Below are 20,097 nucleotides of genomic sequence, written 5' to 3' on the forward strand. Positions count from 1 at the left end.
CTTGGAGGACTTTGTTCTTGATTTGGTGGGGCACTAGGTCAATTGCCCCTGATGCAAAATCTGCCACCTATAGCAAAGGTGTGTCTTTTTAAAACAGTTTTCACAAATAGCTAGACACTTGATTTGACCACTCTGTATTAAATATAAAAAATAAAAATGCAAAATTGTCATTGGAAAAAAAAAAAGTTTGTTTTGCCACCACTGTGCCATTTCCTGGATCTGGTGGGGCACATTACTGCTTGCCCCTAACTGAAATTAAATCATTACTCTACGATAAATCTAAAATACCAATTGGAAAGTAAAAGTAGACATGGCGATTCACTGTTTTCACGACTCTGTATTCAATGTAAAATAAAGTAAATACAAATAATAACGTAATAACTGTTTGTTTTGTTTGTTCCCCCCCCCCCCCCCCCCCCCATCATGGTGTAATCTGCTGGAATTGATGGGGTACTACCCCACTTGCCAGTAATGCAAGATCAGCTTCTTGTAGCAAATCCATTTAAAAAGGTTGAAATTTGACTTACCATTTTGTATTCAATATAAAATCAATCCAAAATAGGGTAAAAAGGCCTCTCGACCTTGGACTACAAATCTGTTGCTGTTGGATGGTCCTCCAAGTAATCGTGGGTCATGACATTGTTATTTCCCCCTAAGCTGTGTTAGACACACACACAGCAAAAATGTATTTGAACCCTGAGAACGGAATGTGGAACAATGTTGAAAGCTCACAGTGTCGCTTGTGTCTCGGCTCTCAAACGTTGCAACCACTCCGCTAGGCTAATAGCAGGGAAAACCAACCACATTACTTCAACGGCAGATGTGCTTCCAGTTTGTCTTTCGACAGTTCCAGACAAAACCGAACCGTCTGCGATTCCTGAGAAAACGTCCTCACCTGATCACAGTGATGTACTGCGGTACCTTGTTACGAGTTTCATTGTTTTTCACTTCACTCGAGCGGCGGGCGGCGTATCTGATGCTCGTTTGTACCATACATTTGAAATTTGGCCTGGAGACATAAAGCAAAAAAAAATAAAATTGGCTTCTATTTGAAAAACTCGCACCTTGAGCCAATCGTAGGTGATGATACCACCGTACCTCGATGGCTTCCTGGTAACGTCACATCACGTTGGTGTGGCCGCTTGTTGCTAGGCAGAGTACGTATGGCGCAAACATTTCTGCTCCCGAGCCGTGGGCCACTTGTCCCTTATGCAAAATTGTCATTGGACAAAAAGTAACAGTGTTTTTTTTCCCCCCCCACCACAGTCACAGTGGCGTCTGCTGGATCTGGTGAGCACTGGGCCACTTGCCCACAATGGAATATAGACAGTCAAAAAAGGAGCTCTTTTTTTTCACCACAGTCCCATTTGCTTCGTCTTTTGGGGCACTAGGACACTTACCCCAAATGAAAAGCTGCTATTGGAAAAACAAGTTTTCAAAAGGCGGAAAAATATCACCACAGTTCCATCTACTGGATATGATAGGGCACTGGGCCACTTGCCCCTAATACAAATCTGTTTTTTTTCCCACCACAGTGCTATCTGCTGGTACACTTGGCCACTTGCCCGTAAGGCCATATTTCAATTGGAAAGGCACATTTTTGCACCACATTACCGTCTGCTGGGTATGGTGGGGCACTGGGCCACTTGCCCCTAAGAAAAAAAAAAAACAAAAAAACAATCACGGCAGTGTTGGGGCGCTAGTCCGCTTACCCTTATGCAAAATTGTCGGTATTCATTGAGCTTTTTCTCACTCATAAATTTTACTGCGTGAGAAGAATAAAACAATGTGTCGACAACATGAAACAAGAATAATCTGGCAGTTTCAAGTCGTAAAAACGTTCACGTACACATGTCACATGGCAGAGAAAACACTCTCTGTGTCTTCTGTTATTGCCGCAACACTAAGTGCTTTTAATCAGGCTGTGGTGCCCACAAACACACACACACACACACACACACACACAGGATAATAGTTTGTCCGGGCACGTGCACGACGGGGCCCAATTATCCGCCGCCGTGCCAGAGATCAGCTTGCGGAATGTAAACAGGCGGTGTGACATGAATGGAGATTGAATCTGGATTGAGATATTTTTCAAGTTTCCTCACAACTTTGACTTGCGTTTAAGGCTGGAATTCCTCAGGTGGGAGGAGGGCCTATGTGTGTGTGTGTGTGTGTCAGAGGTGGTAAATGTACTCACACAAAAGACTCCGGTGAAAGTACAAGTACCGATTCAACTCCTGTACTTAAGTAAAAGTCAAAAAAGCACAGACTGTGAAATATAGTTTAGTACAAAAGCGAAACGTCACAGTCTGCTAGCTTAACGCTAACACGCAATTCCAAATGCCTTAGACGGGCTAACGAAACCGGCATCCACGTTGCAGCAGTTCTAACCCTTGAAGCAACACATTCAGACAGTCAACATGGCAATACTCACCAAGCCATATATTGTTTATTCTCTGCAAAACAACAACAACAACTTATATCGTTGCAGCTTCTGGAGTCCCTTAGTTGTGACTGTCTTCTTTTTAGCGACAACGTGTGTCAGAAAGGTTTCAGGACTGGTGTATCTTTGTGGCAGCATATATTCCAAACACAATCGACAAGAATCCGGTCCCGTATGCGCAACCTACTGGTGTGTGTCCATTGTCATTCACACATGAGGACCGACCCCCCTCGTTCCTCCTCCTTCCGCCACTGTTGACATTTAGAGGTATGCAAATGGCGGAACTTGTGCGGCAGCTTTGCATTTCAATACGAACCACAACAAGCGCTCTTTGCCTTTGTGTGCGCTTGCGTGCGCCAACAGGCCAATAGCTTTTCCACGCATCGCTCGTTGCCAATGCTAATCCGGGCCGGCGTGCGCACAAACAAGACGGGCGGCTGGCAATGGTCCACACGGGATGCCAATCATCTCCATGAAAGTCAAATGTCAGCATTGACTTCTTTTAACTGAATTTTTCAATGCAATAGATGTGCGTGAGTCATGCAATTCTTGTATATGGGACGAATGTACCTTACGTAAGTACTCAGGAGGGTGAAGAAACAGGCACGCCGAACGCCTTTTCATCACGGGGGATACTACGTTCCAGACCCAACCGCAATAGGTGAAAAGCTGCGAGATAGACAGACCGACCATCTGAAGAAAGTATATGGAAATAGTTTTTACCCTTCCCACACGCTTTAAACACATTGAAACTCTCTTCAACAATTAGGAAACACTTGTTAAACATAGTAAGAGAAGAAATCCATCATGGTGGCCAAAAACAGAATACAAAGGAAATGGGAAGCTCAATGAAAAAGCACTTGGAATAACTAACAACTCTGTAGCCACTTTTTCAACCTCTGTATAGGAAGGAGTGAGTCATGTAATCTAAGTGACTATATAGACTACCGATGCACTTTATGTAAGTAATATATGCACGACTACCGTATTCCACATTCGATTTGGGAGTTTAATGTTCCCTGACAAATAAAACCAATAAACTACACAATGAGGACGATAAGCATCAATCACGCCCCCTCGGGCTCGTGGGATGTATTCCAGTAGCCCGGGGCGGCGGCACACTGAGGCTGGGATTCCTCGAGAACTTCCTCACGTGTGTCAACAAGGACATCCTTCTGTACCCCCCCCCCCCCCCCCCAAAAAAAAAATAAAATAAAAATAAAAATAAATTAAAAAAAAAAAACCCAAAATAACTCAACCCTTTTTGGGATTTCACCTGCCTGCCTGCCTTCATCCCCTGGGCCGGCACCCCTAATTATCCTCACATTCCATTTGCAATGAATACCCCCAATGATCCTTGACAATTGCCCTCAATCCAGCTAAATAGCCCCCCCCCCCCCACCCCATATCGACCCCCACCTTGCTAACAAGCCTAGTCACATCATTCAGTGTGAGTGACCTTCTAATTCCCTACAGTAGAACCGTTTAGATCCATTCCGGAATGTTCATACGAGTGTCCCCCCTTCCCCCATTTAAATTACATTTCAATGTCTTATACTTCCTCCTAAATACTACCCTTTCTGTGTGTGTGTGTGTGTGTGTGTGGTTTTGAAAGAAAAACTTTGTTGGTTGTTTCATTCTGATTAATATGAGTGTATATTTGTGAATATTACAGCTGTGATCCAGCCATCCACCACGTATGGTGGGGCACTGACCCGCTTGCCTGTAACGCAAAATGGCCACTAAGGAAGTGATCCAAACAAACCTCTGACTGCTAATACATGAGTTGACTCTTACTACATATCAAATATAGAATATGCAAACAAAATTCCATGATTTCCTTGCATTTAATGCAATAGTGAGGGCACATAACACATCCAGTGGGGCACTGACCCACTTGCCCCTAACGGAAAATGAACCACTAAGGTAATGATTCCCCAGCAATGCCCAATACCACTTTAGTTGAATCTAACTGTATCAAATTTAAAATATGTAATTATAATTAGATCATTATTAGTATTGTATTGAATGTAATGGAGAAGGCGTATTGTCAATGCGAGTCTCGTAAAAACATCCGGTGGGGCACTGACCCACTTGCCCCTCACAAAAAATTGCCACTAAAGAAACGGTTTCCCAGTTGAATCTAACTCTGTATTAAATATAAAAATGTATATTAAGAAAATGAGGTTTACAAGATGTTTACACATTCCAATTTGAATCACAGGTCTGTATTAAATATGAAAAAGTATGAAGGAAATTAGAACATAAGATTACCTTTTCTTAATCGTCATAAAGACTGCATAACATCACAATACAAATGCATTTGGAAGACGCTAAGCCAAAATGAGTCAGTGGTGGTTTCACCTTGGGGCGCGGCTCGCTTTCATCGGCGCTCTTATCGGAATGTCATACCAGAGCGTAATCAGCGCCGGGGTGGCACGCCAACATAGCTCGGGGAATGAATGCGTGAAAGACGGACGACGACGACCAAGCGGCAGGAGGCTAAATGCCGGGAGAGCGGGACACAAACGTGCCAAGTCATGCTTACATGTTGCATGCTGTCACTCAAATCAGAAAACTTGGATTTAAAACAGATTGTTCCCGAGAGATTTTAAAAAACTAACAAAACAACAACAACGACAACTCTCTGGTGGATTATGAAGTATGTGTATTTAGTTTTGCAAGAGAAATACAAAGCACAAAATTACCAGTAAAATATTCCAAAACAGCCCTTAAGAGGTTTATTTTTGCATGTTAGTTTTAATATCAATAGTGTTAATAATAATAATAATAATATCAATAAAGGTCCTACTGTATTTGACTTTGATATCATTATTTTATGACGTTATCATAAGGTTACAACTTTGTATCCTGACAAAATACATCTTTGTTAAGACATTTTTTCCCCTCGAAAATACGCTATTCTTTAATTAGCCCAATTGCGGTTTGCCATTCACTCATTTGCATATTGACATTATTTTATCCGCCGAGAATCTCCCCGATTTTTGGATTTTGGGGCTCGAGATACCACAATATGGGGCAAAAGCCCTGGCTAAAAGGACTGTAGTAATTGGTGTCAAAGAAGTACCCGTACACGTACCACTTTATTCCCCAAAAACTTTTGACATATAGTATACACGTTGGTTTTACATTGTTTCAACTTTCATTGGTACGTCATAGGTCCGTGTACGGGAAGAGGTTGTTATTTTGCTGGTGAAAAGCTCAAAAGAAAGCTTGTTTTTGTCAGGGTGACCGAAGCATCAGCTGCCACCTGTCGGGGCAGGAACGGGGGAGGTGCTATCCACGTGGGGGCGGGCCCAGCACCTACACGCAACCTCCGCCGTCAGCCAATCCGAAGGAAGCACCGCCGCCTGCCCTATAAAAGCCGCGGGCGCCGCTTCAAAGCTCAGTCCGCTTGTACATTTGTTGTTGTTCTTGTTGTTGCTTTCCTGTCGCAATTCGCTTACAAAAAGAAGGATTATTTGTCTCCACCGCATGTAGCCGTTTCGCTACGAGTTTTAAAACACTTGGACGGTTAACAGTGAGCGAGGAAGAGAAGACAACAAGAGCGAGCAACATGCGTTTAATCCACAACATGACGACCATCGCGGAGTGCGCGACGCCGGACTACTCGCGACCAAACCGGGCTCTGAAAATAGCCGTGATAGGGGGAGGCGGCGTGGGCAAAACCGGTAAGCGACTCAACTTCACGTCAAACATGACCGCAGTGCTCGTGAGTGGCATTAAAGGGCCGCTTGTGCTGTGTTTTTGCAGCGCTCGTCGTTCGCTTTCTGACGAGGAGATTCATTGGAGACTACGAGAGGAATGCTGGTGAGTTCACGAGCACCAAACTGGAGTCGGACATTTGGACACGACGGAGTATTTCTTTTGGGAAAGAATAGGATTTCTTTATTTTAAAACTATCAAATACTTATAGTTTTTCTACATTTCAATACAAATGATTCCTTAAAATAAAAACTAATTTTAATGATAAATGCATGCATTAAAAATAAAACCAGCATGGTTTTAATGAAATAACACGTATCTGGAAAAATTACATTTAAAAAAAATGTTATAAAAATAAATGCAGTTTAAAAAAAGTATTTTTTGATTTAAAAAAATTAAAATAACACCCCAGACCTTATTTTTAAGTATATTTCAGTGCACAATTTATGACGTAATATAAAACAAAAATCAAATGAGGTTTTTTTTTATTAAAAAGGAATGCATTAAAATAAGCCTTATTTTCATGTACATTCATTTGAAATTATAGATCAAAAATATATATTTTTGTATATTTTAATACAAAAAATTAATGCATGACAATAAATTAAGTACAATCAAACCACTCTTTTTTTAATATGAAAAAATAAATGCATTAAAATAAAATGAAGTATAAAAACACATTAAAAAAAAGTGCTTGTAATATAACACAAAATGCATTTGTAAGGCTGTAAACATCGTAGGAGAGCTCAATGAAAACCCAAATAAACTCACAGTTGAATAAAAGTGTCATTTTCTCTCTCTCTCTCTCTCTGTGTGTAGGCAACCTGTACTCGAGAGAGGTCCAGGTGGACGGCGAGCAAGTCAGCCTCCAGGTTCAGGACACGCCCGGTGTAGAGGTACGAGCTCCGTCCTCATCTTCTCTTTGACTGCTCTGCCAGGGTGCAGAGGAAAGTAGTCAAATTTCAAGATGACCCTAAATTACGCTGTGAACTTGATTTGACCTTCTGATCCAATTCTGTGCCTTTCTCATCCTCTAAAGCTCACGCTCTGGGATGTGTACTGATCAATGTTTGTGTCAAAATTGGAACTAAAACTTGGATTTAGTCCATTTGAAAGATGTCTTTTCTCTCTTCGTTTTTCCACAAAGCTTAAGAATAACAAACAATGGAGTTGGCCCACTCTAGTTCTCAGGGACTCAGTTGGTGTTAGGATCGGTTGATTAGGTCACCTGACATACCCCCCCCCCCCCCAAAAAAACAAAACCAAAAACCAAAACAACAACTTGGATTTAGGGCTATCTAAATATCCAACTATCCATCGATACCAAGTCAAATGACAAAGATGGAGTTGGCCCACTCTCGATCGGCGGTAGGTTCATGAGGGTGTCCTTGGGACCCCAAACGTTTGAGAAGTCAAACTAACCTGGCTTTTGGTTTTCCAGATGAGCGACAACGGCGCAGTCCTCCCCGACCACGTGTCGTGCTCCCTGCAGTGGGCCGACGCCGTGGTGCTGGTGTACTCCGTCACGGATCGCCGCAGCTTCGACCTGGTGTCGCAGTTGCATCAACGCGTGACTCGCTGCGGTAATGGCGGCGGCGGGCCCCCTGTGGTCCTGTTGGCCAACAAGGCGGACCTGCTACACCTGCGCCGCGTGGACCCCCAGCAGGGCCCCCTGCTGGCCACCACGCTGGGCTGCGCCTTCTATGAGGTGTCGGCCAGCGAGGACTACAGCCAGGTGCACGACGCCTTCCACCGGCTGTGCTGTCAGCTGGCCAAGCAGCGGCCCCCGCAGTCGGTGCCGCCCGCGCCCGCCGAGAAGCGGCGGCCCAAGTCGCCCAACATGCAGGACCTGAAGAGGCGCTTCAAGCAGGCGCTCTCCGCCAAGGTCCGGACGGTCACCTCCGTGTGAGGCCTTCCGCGTTGCAATTGGGATTTTTTTTTTTGGGGGGTTTCCGAGAAGCTGCTTCTCAAGTGACGTCCTGAATGAGGAAGCCGGCGGCCATCGTGAGGCGCTCTTCTCGTTTTGCCTGTCGAAAGGCAGCAGGCGTTCCTCCAGACTGCTCCGCCACCACACACACACGCGAGGCGGCGGGGCGGCGGGGCGTAGCATGGCAGCGTTGTTATCACTGATGCACTTTAAACACTGTGGGGCCCAAGGGCCTGTTGTTGTTGGTGGTGGTGGTGGTATTTATTTGTCAACGGTTCACAAGGTTTGTGTTCACAATAAAAGGATGAATCCAATTTTGTCTTTTCTTTCCAATAAAAAAACTGTTTAGAATATTTTGGCGCTGAACACGGGCACCAAAATATTCAGTGTGGTGTAGTAAAACTGCAATTTCCAAATTTGAAAAGCTGAGCGTTCCTTTATTTGTATAACATTTATATAATTATTAAAAATTGTGCATTCAAAATATATATTCTGGAAATATTTTTTGTTTTTATAAACACGAATCAAAATCTATTAAAATGACTTTAAAGATGTCTTCAAAATATAATTTTCATGTATTTATAAATTCTTGTACTGACAATACCAAAACTATATTTTGTCCTCATAAAAACAATGTTCTATAAATTCTATAGTTTATAAAAAAGAGCAATTTGCTGCATTGCTTACCCTTTAATAGAATTTCAAATAACGTTTAGTTTGCTGTGTCGCTCCAGAAGTGCCGGCGTCCTTGGCGTCCTCGTTGCAGAAGAGCGTTAGGAGGCGGCGCGGCGCGGCGCCACATTGGCCCACGATGACGTCTTGACAGACGGCAATTTCACAGCGCTGACCTTGCTTTGTTTTGTGAAAGACTTCTGCGCAGAGAAAGGAGCGCTCTCTCTCTCAAAAGAAGACAAAACAGAAACAAAGTTTTCTCCTGAATGCAGCTGTTATGACAGCTTCAAGTATTTGCTGAAGGACGAGACATATTATTTGACACACCACGAAAAAAAATGATTTGAAAGTTTGGCGTTTTCAAAAAGAAGCTGGAACCCATCCAACTAAATTGTGGCTGTTTTGGTGATTTTCTACATGTTTTAGTATTTTTAAATGTTCCATTTGTATTATAAAAATGGAAATAAAGGTTTACAAATATTTTTAGTGTATTTATTAAAATTGGATGTTTAAACTTTATTAACAATTAACCATCACTTTAGTATATACAGTATATTGTAATCTTGACATTTGTTTTCTGTATCACTTATTAAAAAAAATGAAATTACAATTTTTTTCAACCAGAATTTTTGCTTTTTAACTTACAAATTTTATTATTACAATTATGATAAATTCTGTTCAGTGTTTCCTTTATTATAAAACATAATCATGTCCATTTTTATTGCATATTCTTTTATGTATCCAATTGTTATGAAGAATTTCTACAATACTTTTTATATTTTGAATTGTGTTTTCATTTTAAAGTATTTTTCTTTTTTGTAATGAACAATTATTTGATTTTATTTATTTAAATTTCTATTATTTCTATATTTCATGATGAAAATGAACATTTGAATATTATTGCTGATATAAAAACAAAATGAAAAGATTTCTATGAATAATTCATCTATTGTATTTTTTTGTATGGTCTCCTGAAGTGGCATCTTGGAGATGTTTTATGTAAAAAAATAACAACAACCAAAAGCTGTAATACATTATATGCACGCCAGGCTAGTAGTTGTAGTTGTGGAAGCCCCAACCACGAGAACCCGTTTTTCCCTTGTTATGGGTTCAACGACCCCTTTAGCGACAAGTTTGTTTTTTTTCTTCCGGGGTTGAGGTGTTTCTGACGTGACCGTGACGACTTTTGACGTTTCTCCGCTTTGGTGTGCTAATGCTAATGGCTAATGCCTTCTTTCAAGTCCAGTGATTCGCAACCTTTATTGCGCCGGGGCACATATTTCCCCGTTTGAAAAAGCTCACGGCGCACCGCCATACAAAAATGTCACAAAAAAGTGCATCGACATGTCCATTATGGACTTTTTGCCATCTGAGTGTTTATTTATTCTGTCTGTCACATCGATGGGACAAAGATCCATTATTTGTTGTGGAAAAAAACCAAATGTCGACCCTGAAGTGAAATTTGATAACGACCCACGGCACAGCCGAAGAGCTCTTAATGTGCCATGTACTCACACCTTGGCCTCTAATGAGCTCTCTGAGCTGTCAATGCCACATACAGCGTGCTTGTTTTATTGAAAACCGATGCATCCGATGACATCCCGCAGCTAAAAGAATGCTCGGTGAATGATGTTAATTACATTTGAGTTCATGGACAGTTCAATGTGGAAGGAAGTCTTCTTTTTTCTGTACTTTTCCTTAAGTACACAGTGTGAGGACTCCTTTGGCCGGCACCTCACACGCCGATGTCGGGCGTCAATCTTTGGGCGGCGAAGAGCAGCTCGGGAACGTCGGCGGGCCTCAGCAGCCCGGTGGACAGGACCAGAACCTGCGGCGGAAAACACACCAGCGACACGCTCGGCCGTGAGACGCGATCCAGGTCCCCCGCCCCCGCCCCGCTTGTGCCGGCCACACGGCACAATTCCATTTGCAGCGGCGGAGTGACGATCGCACTGAGAGCCGTTTGCAACATTTCGGCCCTCTTGGAGAAAAGCAAATCAAGGGATTGCTGACAGACCATCAAAACTGAGCAGTCAGGGCTTTGCAAAAAAAAAATATTCATTGTCTATTAGAAAATAGATTTTAAAATAAGTATCCCAATTTGTATTTTGATATATATTCTTAAAATATACTGTATGTATTCAACCTAAAAATAGTTTGATACATTTGAATTCACAATCAAACACCTAACTTCTGGACATTTCAAAAATATGTTGAAAATAAAATTCAAAAAAAAATCAAACATTATGCACGGCCCTAAAAATAAGAAACTATCTCTGCTGCATTTCCCTAAAAAGAGGACCAAGCAGCCAGTGTTTCTTTCCCCTCAAATGAACACAAACTGTCCATGTTTGCACTTTCCTAAATCTTTTCAAAATATGTATGATTATGACCACGCCTTCCTAAAAATATGCATATTAAAAAATACATATCATTCTTACACTGTATGATTAAAAATAAAACTTCTTTTATAGATTTTTAAAAAAAACAAAACAGCCTTTTTTATTGAATTAAAATATGTATGACTATTCTCATTTTGATATTTCATTAAAAAAAATCGATATATTTTGCAAAAATATATGTACAATATTAAAAATAACATTTCAATTAAAAATGCATTTAAGGAAAGCAAGATAATTGTTATTTTTTTTTATCTTGAATAAGGTATTGAAACTTTACACATTCTTACTTTCAGTACTTGATGGGCCAAAAAAAGTAGAACGCCCAGATTTTCTTAAATGCCGCCCGCACAACAAAAGTACAAATTTACCGGTGCTTGGCTTTTTCATATTGACCAGTTCGTTTTTCCTATTTGCGTTGCGGCCGTTCCCGTGGCAACGCTGATGTCATTTGCTTTGAAATGGAGAAATCCAGAGTAGCGTTCTGCTGCTGCGCGGCGCGCTCACGTCCTTTTAAGGACAGGTCGCTTCAATCCGAGTTATCGTTTTCTTTTTTTTAACCCCTACAAAGCAGATGGAAAAAAAAAAAAAAAACCCCCAAAGATTCATGTTTGAAAAAAAAGATGATTTTATGATTGGTTGAATGTTACAAATGTTTTTTAGTGTAGCCTGACCAGGAAGACCTTGGGAATATAGACTACACCCACTAGTACCACAATTCAGCACACTAGTAGAATGACTAGGGCACACTAGAAGGACAATAACGTGCTACTAGTGAGGCTCTGTGCACTAGTTGACTACTAGTACTGCGAGTGAAGCGCTAGATGTTAACAAGTAGAATTTTAGAATGTCACTAGCACACTACGGAAAGCAATTTGAGCATTTATCCGATATCCTTGCCTATGTAGTAGTACGCTACTAATATGACAATTCAACACTAGTGCAGTAATTTGAATAAAATGACTAGAACGAAGGGCTTACGAATATTTTTTTCCCCCACAAGTCCATGACATTTCTGCGCACTCGTAAGACAACCTTGGCATACTAGTAGTACAACTGCATGTTACTAGTGATACTGAATAAAAGCGGTTTGAGGATTTATTTGATATCCATCTTAAGGTTGTACTCGTAGGCAAAAAGAGGGGGGGGAAAAAATAAAGCATGATTAGTAAGACAAGGTCATCGTACTAGTGAGGACAAATAGCATACTAGTACATGGACCTTAAGCTGGATAGGAAAGAAATGGGGAAAAAAAACGGTTTTCCATGTCTACGCGGTGTTGGCGCGACGACCGATAAATCAACTTTTGTGCTTTGACAAAGCTGCTGGAGTAAATACTGCGTGAGGAAAAGTTACATAATGTGTATTCTGTGATCAGAGTCCCGAAAGCTTTCAAAGCTCCGCTCGCTCGCTCGCTCGCTACTGGCCGCCTACGCGCTTGCTTGCCTCACAAGGAGGCCGACGAGGCCGACCTCGACCTCGACCCGGCCCCCGCCCGCATCCGTCTTTGCCGTCATCTGCGGCAGGCTCGCTACTTGGGCTCATTTGCATACCGCTGGCAGACACGGACGGGCGGAGCGGAGAGGAGAGAGATCCATCTGCGTATTGAGGGCAATGCTTTGTGCACGTACTCCCGTTTTCAATCACCAAGCTGCTAGAATGTCGCAACATCGGCGAAAATGACTGAAAATGCCCTCATGTGCACGCCAGGCCGGTATTTGGCGATATCGACACTGCCTGGCCCGTGACGCCGCAGAAAGCAATACTTTGGTCAGTTTGAAGTTAGTAATGTTAAGTCTCCCGGTTTTGGTCGTGATGCGTCGCAGGCTCTGACACGAAACCTTTTCGAGTCCTGTCACAAGCGCTCTTGGCCCCGTTTATCCGTCCATCCATTTTCCGCCCCGGAAATCTATCTTCGGGCGAGAGGCGGGGTACACACCCCCTGAACTGGTCGATAGCCAATCGCACGGCAGTTATGTTGAGTTTTACATCTTGAAACTGTATGATTTAAATTCTTAGTACAATTGCAAAAATTAAGGCACAAATGAATATGAATGCTTCAGTGAATAAATCAATTCCAAAATGATTAAAATATTACCGGAGCACTAAATATTCTAGAACGGCACCACTCCAGCAACTCTTTTAAAAGAAGGCAAACAATGTGAGCCGCACCTCTTCAAGAGAACGCCATCCATGTTGCACAAAGCAAAGACTAACGCTGCTGATGTTACAATTTCCGAAAAAGAAAACTGTCCACGTTGCACTTTCCGAACAAGAAGAACGTCGATTTATGTTGCACTTTCTTAAGAAGACAAACTACTGATATTCCATCCATCCATCCATCCATTTTCTGAGCCGCTTCTCCTCACTAGGGTCGCGGGCGTGCTGGAGCCTATCCCAGCTGTCATTGGGCAGGAGGCGGGGTACACCCTGAACTGGTTGCCAGCCAATCGCAGGGCACATAGGAACAAACAACCATTCGCACTCACAGTCATGCCTACGGGCAATTTAGAGTCTCCAATTCATGCATGTTTTTGGGATGTGGGAGGAAATCGGAGTGCCCGGAGAAAACCCACGCAGGCACGGGGAGAACATGCAAACTCCACACAGGCGGGGACGGGGATTGAACCCCGCACCTCAGAACTGTGAGGCTGACGCTCTAACCAGTCGGCCACCGTGCCGCCTCTGATATTCCAATTTCCGAAAAAAGAAAACTGTCCACGTCGCACTTTCCTCAAAAGAACAAAATCAATCCACGTTGCACATGCAACAAAAGACATACAGTGTGGATGATGCAATTCCCTTCAAATCGAGACCAACTATCTATCTGGCCCCGAATGTGTTCGGCTCACCCGACTTTCCGGTTTCAAGTTGGCCAAGGTCTCCTTGACCAGACGGAGCTCCGAGGGTGTGACTCCGCCCACTAGGAAGAGGAAGACCAGCGGGTTGTCGCCGGGATGCGGGCGGCTCACCTGAGGGTGGGGAGTGTATTAGTACGCCATATTTAACCAATTGCTACACAAAACTTTTCATTTGGGTGAATTTTCTTTTCTTTTCCCACAATTGTTGCGGAACCCGCAACATGTACTCGTCCTGTTTCGACGAGTTTTGCGATGTAGAAAACCAGATATGTCAAAAATGTCGACAGTCACCAGATTTTTGGGTTGTATTTTTACCTTCTTTTGGTGATCATGTACATTTGTTTTTGTCTGCCTTGTCTGTTCTTAAAAAAAAGCTTTTTGTCATTGATTTGCCAGATGTGTGCACTTTTATGCCAGTTCATTTTTGTCAATGCCGCCTAATTTTAAAAAAACAAAAGTTTTTGAAGTAAATTAGTAAAACTAATTTTTTGTCAGCTTCCCCCCCCCCTAATTTTTACCATACTTCTGTCAGTTTTTTGTAATTTTTGGTAAACTTTTTCAATTTGTCAGTTTTGTATTTCTTTTGCCATTTCTTTCAAAATGATGATGATTATTATTATTCATTTATTTTAAAAAAATGTTGTCTTAAGAAAAAAAATGAAATCAGGTTTTTGTCATATTTTTGCGATTTTTTGCCCATTTTTGTCCTTTTGTTTTGCAAACCCCCCCCCCCCCCTCCCCCAAAACAAACAAACAAACAAACAAACAGATTTGCAGCAATTGTTTGTTTGCCTTCTTTTTGGACTCCCACGCCACTTTTGCCCAGTTTGTCTCGTGTGTTTCTTTTTTGAATTTGTATTTTCTGTATTCTTGTCAGCTTTTTGTCTATCCTTCCTTTGTTAGATTTCTGATTTGATTGGATTAGATTTTGTTTAAGATCTAGTTTTTTTGCCCATTGTTTTGGTCATATTACTGTCATTTTTTGGCCATGTTTTTTTTTTGCCAGATTTGTAAACTTTTCTGTTCAAAGTCACCCGAATCTTGACTTAATTAAGAACGCGCCTTAGTTAGGCCGGTGGTGTTACGCCTGCCGCCTCCTGCCCGCATGCTTATGCGACCTGTGGTGCCACACAAGGCTGCAAAAAAAAAAAAAAAAGCTTACCCTTCACACCCTGCTGTCATGACACGTGGACGTCTAAGCAGCTCTCATAACACACACACACACACACACGAGGAATCCACAGAGAATCAACGGCACCGTGTGAAGCGGCAATTGGAGACGAACGGCCGCGTGCGATTGGCCGAGGCGGGCGGCGGAGGCGGCGGTACACGTGAAGCGACAGACGGCGGGGATGAGTCGACATGTGTCGCCAGTGTGTTTTGCTCTCTTGCTTTGCGTGTGTGTCAGCGGGCGCTCGACAACACGCAACAGCCATGTGCGGGCATACGCGTGTGACCATGTGCGCAACCATGGGACCCGCAGGGGGCGGAGCTTAGAGGAGGATGCGAGGTAAGGTGCGATAGGCTTTTCATATTCTTTCATGCCGTACCCTTGATGTTCTCTCTGTAGACAAATGCTCAATCGAATGACAAGACGTATTGTTTTCTAATATATGATATATTCTTTTTTGTTTTAATATATGATTTTGGCAGCACGGCGGGCGACTGGTTAGCACATCGGCCTCACAGTTCTGACGACCCGGGTTCAAATCCGGCCTCACCTGTGTGGAGTTTGCATGTTCTCCCCGCCCCTGCGTGGGTTTTCTCCGGGTACATTCCAAAAACATGCATGGTAGGTTAATTGAAGACTCTAAATGACCCGTAGGTGTTACTTTTTTTGATGTCAGTGTATGTATGTGTATATATATAGACACCGTATTTTCACGACCATGAGGCACACTTAAAAGTCCTACGTTTTCTCCAAAATGGACGGGGGCCCCTTTTAATGCGGCGCTCCTTATTTGTGCACCGAGTTCCAAAATCTATAAATGTTGTTGTGTGATGATCGCGCCGCTTGTCTGACTGGGAGCATTTCCTGCTGACACGGCGCTTATATAGAAAAGCGGACGTGGCTGAGGACAGCATGCGGATTTAAAGGGGGGAGGGTGCGCAGGAAGGAGGACGCTAAAGGCACGCCCCCAGTAGGTATATAGCGCCGGTACGTGCATCGTTTGGCTAAGGACCCCCGAAAATGGCCCCGACGAAGAGACACGCTTATGAAGCACCGTTGAAACCGCGAGCTATCAGTTACGCGGAGGAACATGGGAATGGAGAATTCAAGATCAACGGATCCGCGGTTCGCAAGCGGAGGAAGCAGGAAGACGAGCTTCGCCGAGTCAAGAAGACGAAGCGGAAACAATGCGAGGTGGAAGACCAACTGGAGCAATGGATTCATGAGCAAAGAACAGCCGGAGAGTGAGAACTGAGTGCAATAACTCTGAGCTTGCCATCATTCCGGAAGGCTTGACGAAGGAACTCCCGACGGCTGGACATCGGTGTAAACAGGGCGTTCAAAGTGAAGTTGCGAGCGGCGTGGGAGCCATGGACGACAGGTGGCGAACACAGCTCCACCAAGACTAGGAGGCAGCGCCGGGCGCGTTACGCCACAATTCGTGAACGGATTGTGGCTTCTCGGGGCTAAAGGGTCGGCCTGCGCTGTTGTTCGAGCTTTCGTAAAAGCCGTCATCATTTCTGAGGAGCCGCACGGCAACGAGACCGACTCCGACGAGTGCGAGAGGGAAGAATGGAGAACTTGGCCGGCTGTTCATTTGGGATGCAGAAGATGAGGGCTCGGATGGATTTGTGCATGAGGATTGATCCAAAAAATAAACGCGACTACATTGTTAAATACTTCAATAAAGTACAACCCAACTCAGTTTTGCTCCCGCTGCCTTTTTAAAAACATGCTAGCGTATGTTTGAAGCTAGCCTATGTTTTACCATGCCTGCGCCCAATAATACGCTGCGCCTTATGTATGTGTTCAACACAGAAAGAGACCCCGTAACTGAGACTGCGCCTTTTAATACGGTGCGCCTTACGGTCGTGAAAATACGGTACATATTTTTGAACAGCGTGCGATTGGCCGAGGCGGGCGGTGGCGGCGGTAAACGTGACGCGACAGACGGCGGGGATGAGTTGACGTGTTGCTGGTGTGTTTCGCTCTCTCGCTTTGTGTGTACATGTATATATATATATACACACATACATACATACAGTGGGTACGGAAAGAATTCAGACCCGACTACATTTTTCACTCTTTGTTATATTGCAGCCATTTGCGAAAATCATTGAAGTTCTTTTTTTCCCTTATTAATGTACACACAACACCCCATATTGACAGAAAAAAAACACAATCGTTGAAATGTTTCCATATTTATTAAAAAAGAAAACCTGAACTATCACAGGGCCATAAGTATTCCGAGCCTTTGCTCAGTATTTAGTAGAAGCGGCCTTTTGAGCTCATACAGCCATGAGTCTTGTTGGGAAGGATTTGGATTTGGGGATCCTGTGCCATTCCTCCTCGCAGATCCTCTCCAGTTCTGTCAGGTTGGATGGTGAACGTTGGTGGGCAGCCATTTTCAGGTCTCTCCAGAGACGCTCAAATCTGGCTGGGCCATTCCAAAACAGTCACGGAGTTGTCCTGAAGATACTCCTTCGTTATTTTAGCTGTGCGCTTAGGGTCATTGTCTTTTTTGAAGGTGAACTGTCGGCCCAGTCTGAGGTCCTGAGCACTCTGGAGAAGGTTTTCGTCCAGGGTATCTTTCCTTCGATTGCAGCCGGTCTCCCTGTCCCTGCAGCTGAAAAACACGCCCACAGCCTGATGCCGCCACCGCCGTGCTTCCCTGTTGGGACTGTGTTGGACAGGTGATGAGCAGTGCCTGGTTTTGTCCACACATACTGCTTAGAATTAAGGCCAAAACGTTCTATCTTGGTCTCGTCAGACCATAGAATCTTATTTCTCACCATCTTGGAGTCCTTTAGGTGTTTTTTTTTTTTTTTTTAGCAAACTCCATGCAGGCTTTCATGTGTCTTGCACCGACGAGAGGCTTCCGTCGGGCCACTCTGCCATAAAGCCCCGACTGGGGGAGGGCTGCAGTGATGGTTGACTTTCTAGAACCTTCTCCCATCTCCCGACTGCATCTCTGGAGCTCAGCCACAGTGATCTTTGGGTTCTTCTTTACACCTCTCACCAAGGTTCTTCTCCCCCCGATCGCTCAGTTTGGCCGGACGGCCGACTCGAGGAAGGGTTCCGATCGTCCCAAACGTCTTCCGTTTCAAGATTATGGAGGCCACTGTGCTCTTAGGAACCTTAAGTGCAGCAGAAAGTTTTTTCTAACTCTGTGCCTTGCCACAATTCTGTCCTTTGACCCCGTGATTCTCATTTGCTGTGACATGAGCAAGTGAGCTGTTAGGAGGTCTTCTCTAGACAGGGGTGTGGCTTTCCTCATCAAGTCCAATCAGAATCATCAAACACAGCTGGGCTCCAATGAAAGTGTAGAACCATCTCAAGGATGATCAGAAGAAATGGACCGCACCAGAGTTCAATATATGAGTGTCACAGCAAAGGGTCGGAATACTTATGGCTGTGTGATCTTTCAGTTTTTCTTTTTTAATAAATCTGAAAAAATGACAACAATTCAGTTTTTTTCTGTCAATATGGGGGTGATGTGTGTACATTCATGAGGAAAATAATTTACAGAAATGATTTTAGCAAATGGCTGCAATATAAAAAAAAAAAAAGAGTAAAAAATTGAAGGGGGTCTGAATACTTTCCGTACCCACTGTATATATGTTTTAAATCATATTTTATTGTGTAATATTTTACTTCTATTTTTTTCCAATTATTTGTAGTAGTTTTTATTTTGTGTAACCTATTTATGTATTACGATGATTAGATATCTGTATCATCTCATAATTTTTTCAAAGATCATATTTTGTTCTGTTCTTCCAATATTTTGGTATTTTTCATCGAATATTTTTGTCTTTTGTCTAATATTTTATTTTTGTCTTTTATTTTTGCATGTGTATTTTTGGGTATAACATTCAATTACCCTTTTCTTCAAATATATTTTCAATATATTTTGTATTATTATATTCTATTTATTATATTTTGCATTATCATATAAATGTTAATATTATATTAAAATATTTGTTGTAATCTATAATCCTTTGGCATTTTTATTTTTGTATTTGTACTTAGACTGTTTTATATTGTGTCATATTTTCATACTTTTTGTATGTTGGTATATCGTTAGAATATTTTGTATTTTTGATGTAAGTATATGTTTGTATTATGTTGATTGTATTTTGTGTAATGCTTTTGTATTTTTTCTAATACGTTGGTATTTATTTGTAATAATTTTGATTCGTATTTTTGTCTCATATTTTGTATTCTTATAGTCTATATTTTTGTACTGTCTAATATATGTTTTGAATTTTTCATCAAAAATGTCCGTATTTTCTTTCCACTATATGGGTCTTTTTTTTTTTATATAGTACTTTTTTTGTATGACAAGCTGAAAGTCACAACAAAAGCACCAGATCAGATTTGTGCGCACAATATTTATATCAAGTGGTTAACTTCTTTCTATTTCTGTAGTCCAAAAAGGTTCTACGATGGCAAGAATTATTTCACTTTCCACTGCATACACTGGAAACAAACGAACTGCTTGAAGGTAAAAAGCTCAGCGGCGCGCTTCATGGATGGAAATGTAAAAGACTTTTGTGTTGCGTCAGCGTCCGACGCACAGCGAGCGCATAACGTGCTGACGAGCGCATTCACTTGGCTTAAGAGGACACTTTGAGGAAAGCTCCAGCAGCTCTCCGAGACTGCGCACTTCATATGCAATATACGATGCTATAGCAGATCCAGTTGAACAGAGGGATGAAACAGTTTCGGGGTTACGATAAACCGCGATTACAGTAAGCAGTGAAGTTGAAAACGTTCCTCATCGTTCCTACCGTTTTTCGCGTCTCTGAGCTCACTATAATCGTTAAATGACATTTTTCCCATCGTTTCATCTCTCACTGAGGATGTGGCTAAAAAAGAACTTTAACTGCTGCGTT

General features: G+C 42.6%; 2 protein-coding genes across 4 annotated transcripts in view; one reads left to right on the plus strand and one right to left on the minus strand.

Annotated features, from left to right (window-relative positions):
* Positions 1-5,837: 5,837 nt before the first annotated feature.
* On the plus strand, positions 5,838-8,413 carry rasl11b (RAS-like, family 11, member B). The gene is made up of 4 exons (XM_061778351.1): positions 5,838-6,138; positions 6,221-6,277; positions 6,992-7,068; positions 7,614-8,413. Exons 1-4 carry the CDS (start codon positions 6,024-6,026, stop codon positions 8,079-8,081), a joined length of 717 nt encoding a protein of 238 aa, XP_061634335.1. The 5' UTR covers positions 5,838-6,023; the 3' UTR covers positions 8,082-8,413.
* A 1,954-nt stretch (positions 8,414-10,367) lies between these two features.
* scfd2 (sec1 family domain containing 2) overlaps positions 10,368-20,097 on the minus strand; it is a 102,139-nt gene continuing 92,409 nt past the window's right edge. For all 3 annotated transcript variants that reach the window (XM_061778350.1, XM_061778349.1, XM_061778348.1), the window contains 2 exons: positions 14,023-14,142; positions 10,368-10,599 (listed from right to left, as the gene is read on the minus strand). In XM_061778350.1, coding sequence (XP_061634334.1) covers positions 10,507-10,599; positions 14,023-14,142 — 213 coding nt within the window. In that variant the 3' untranslated portion in view covers positions 10,368-10,506. The remainder of the gene's footprint in view (positions 10,600-14,022; positions 14,143-20,097) is intronic.

This window comes from Phyllopteryx taeniolatus, chromosome 7 (assembly GCF_024500385.1).
Source record: "Phyllopteryx taeniolatus isolate TA_2022b chromosome 7, UOR_Ptae_1.2, whole genome shotgun sequence".
Taxonomy (NCBI): Eukaryota; Metazoa; Chordata; class Actinopteri; order Syngnathiformes; family Syngnathidae; genus Phyllopteryx; species Phyllopteryx taeniolatus.

Coding starts and splice junctions, on each gene's coding strand:
- rasl11b (XM_061778351.1), top strand. CDS start 6,024: ATGCGTTTAATCCACAACATGACGACCATCGCGGAGTGCGCGACGCCG. Junction 6,139..6,220: donor AGGCGGCGTGGGCAAAACCG/GTAAGCGACTCA, acceptor GTGTTTTTGCAG/CGCTCGTCGTTCGCTTTCTG. Junction 7,069..7,613: donor AGGACACGCCCGGTGTAGAG/GTACGAGCTCCG, acceptor TTGGTTTTCCAG/ATGAGCGACAACGGCGCAGT.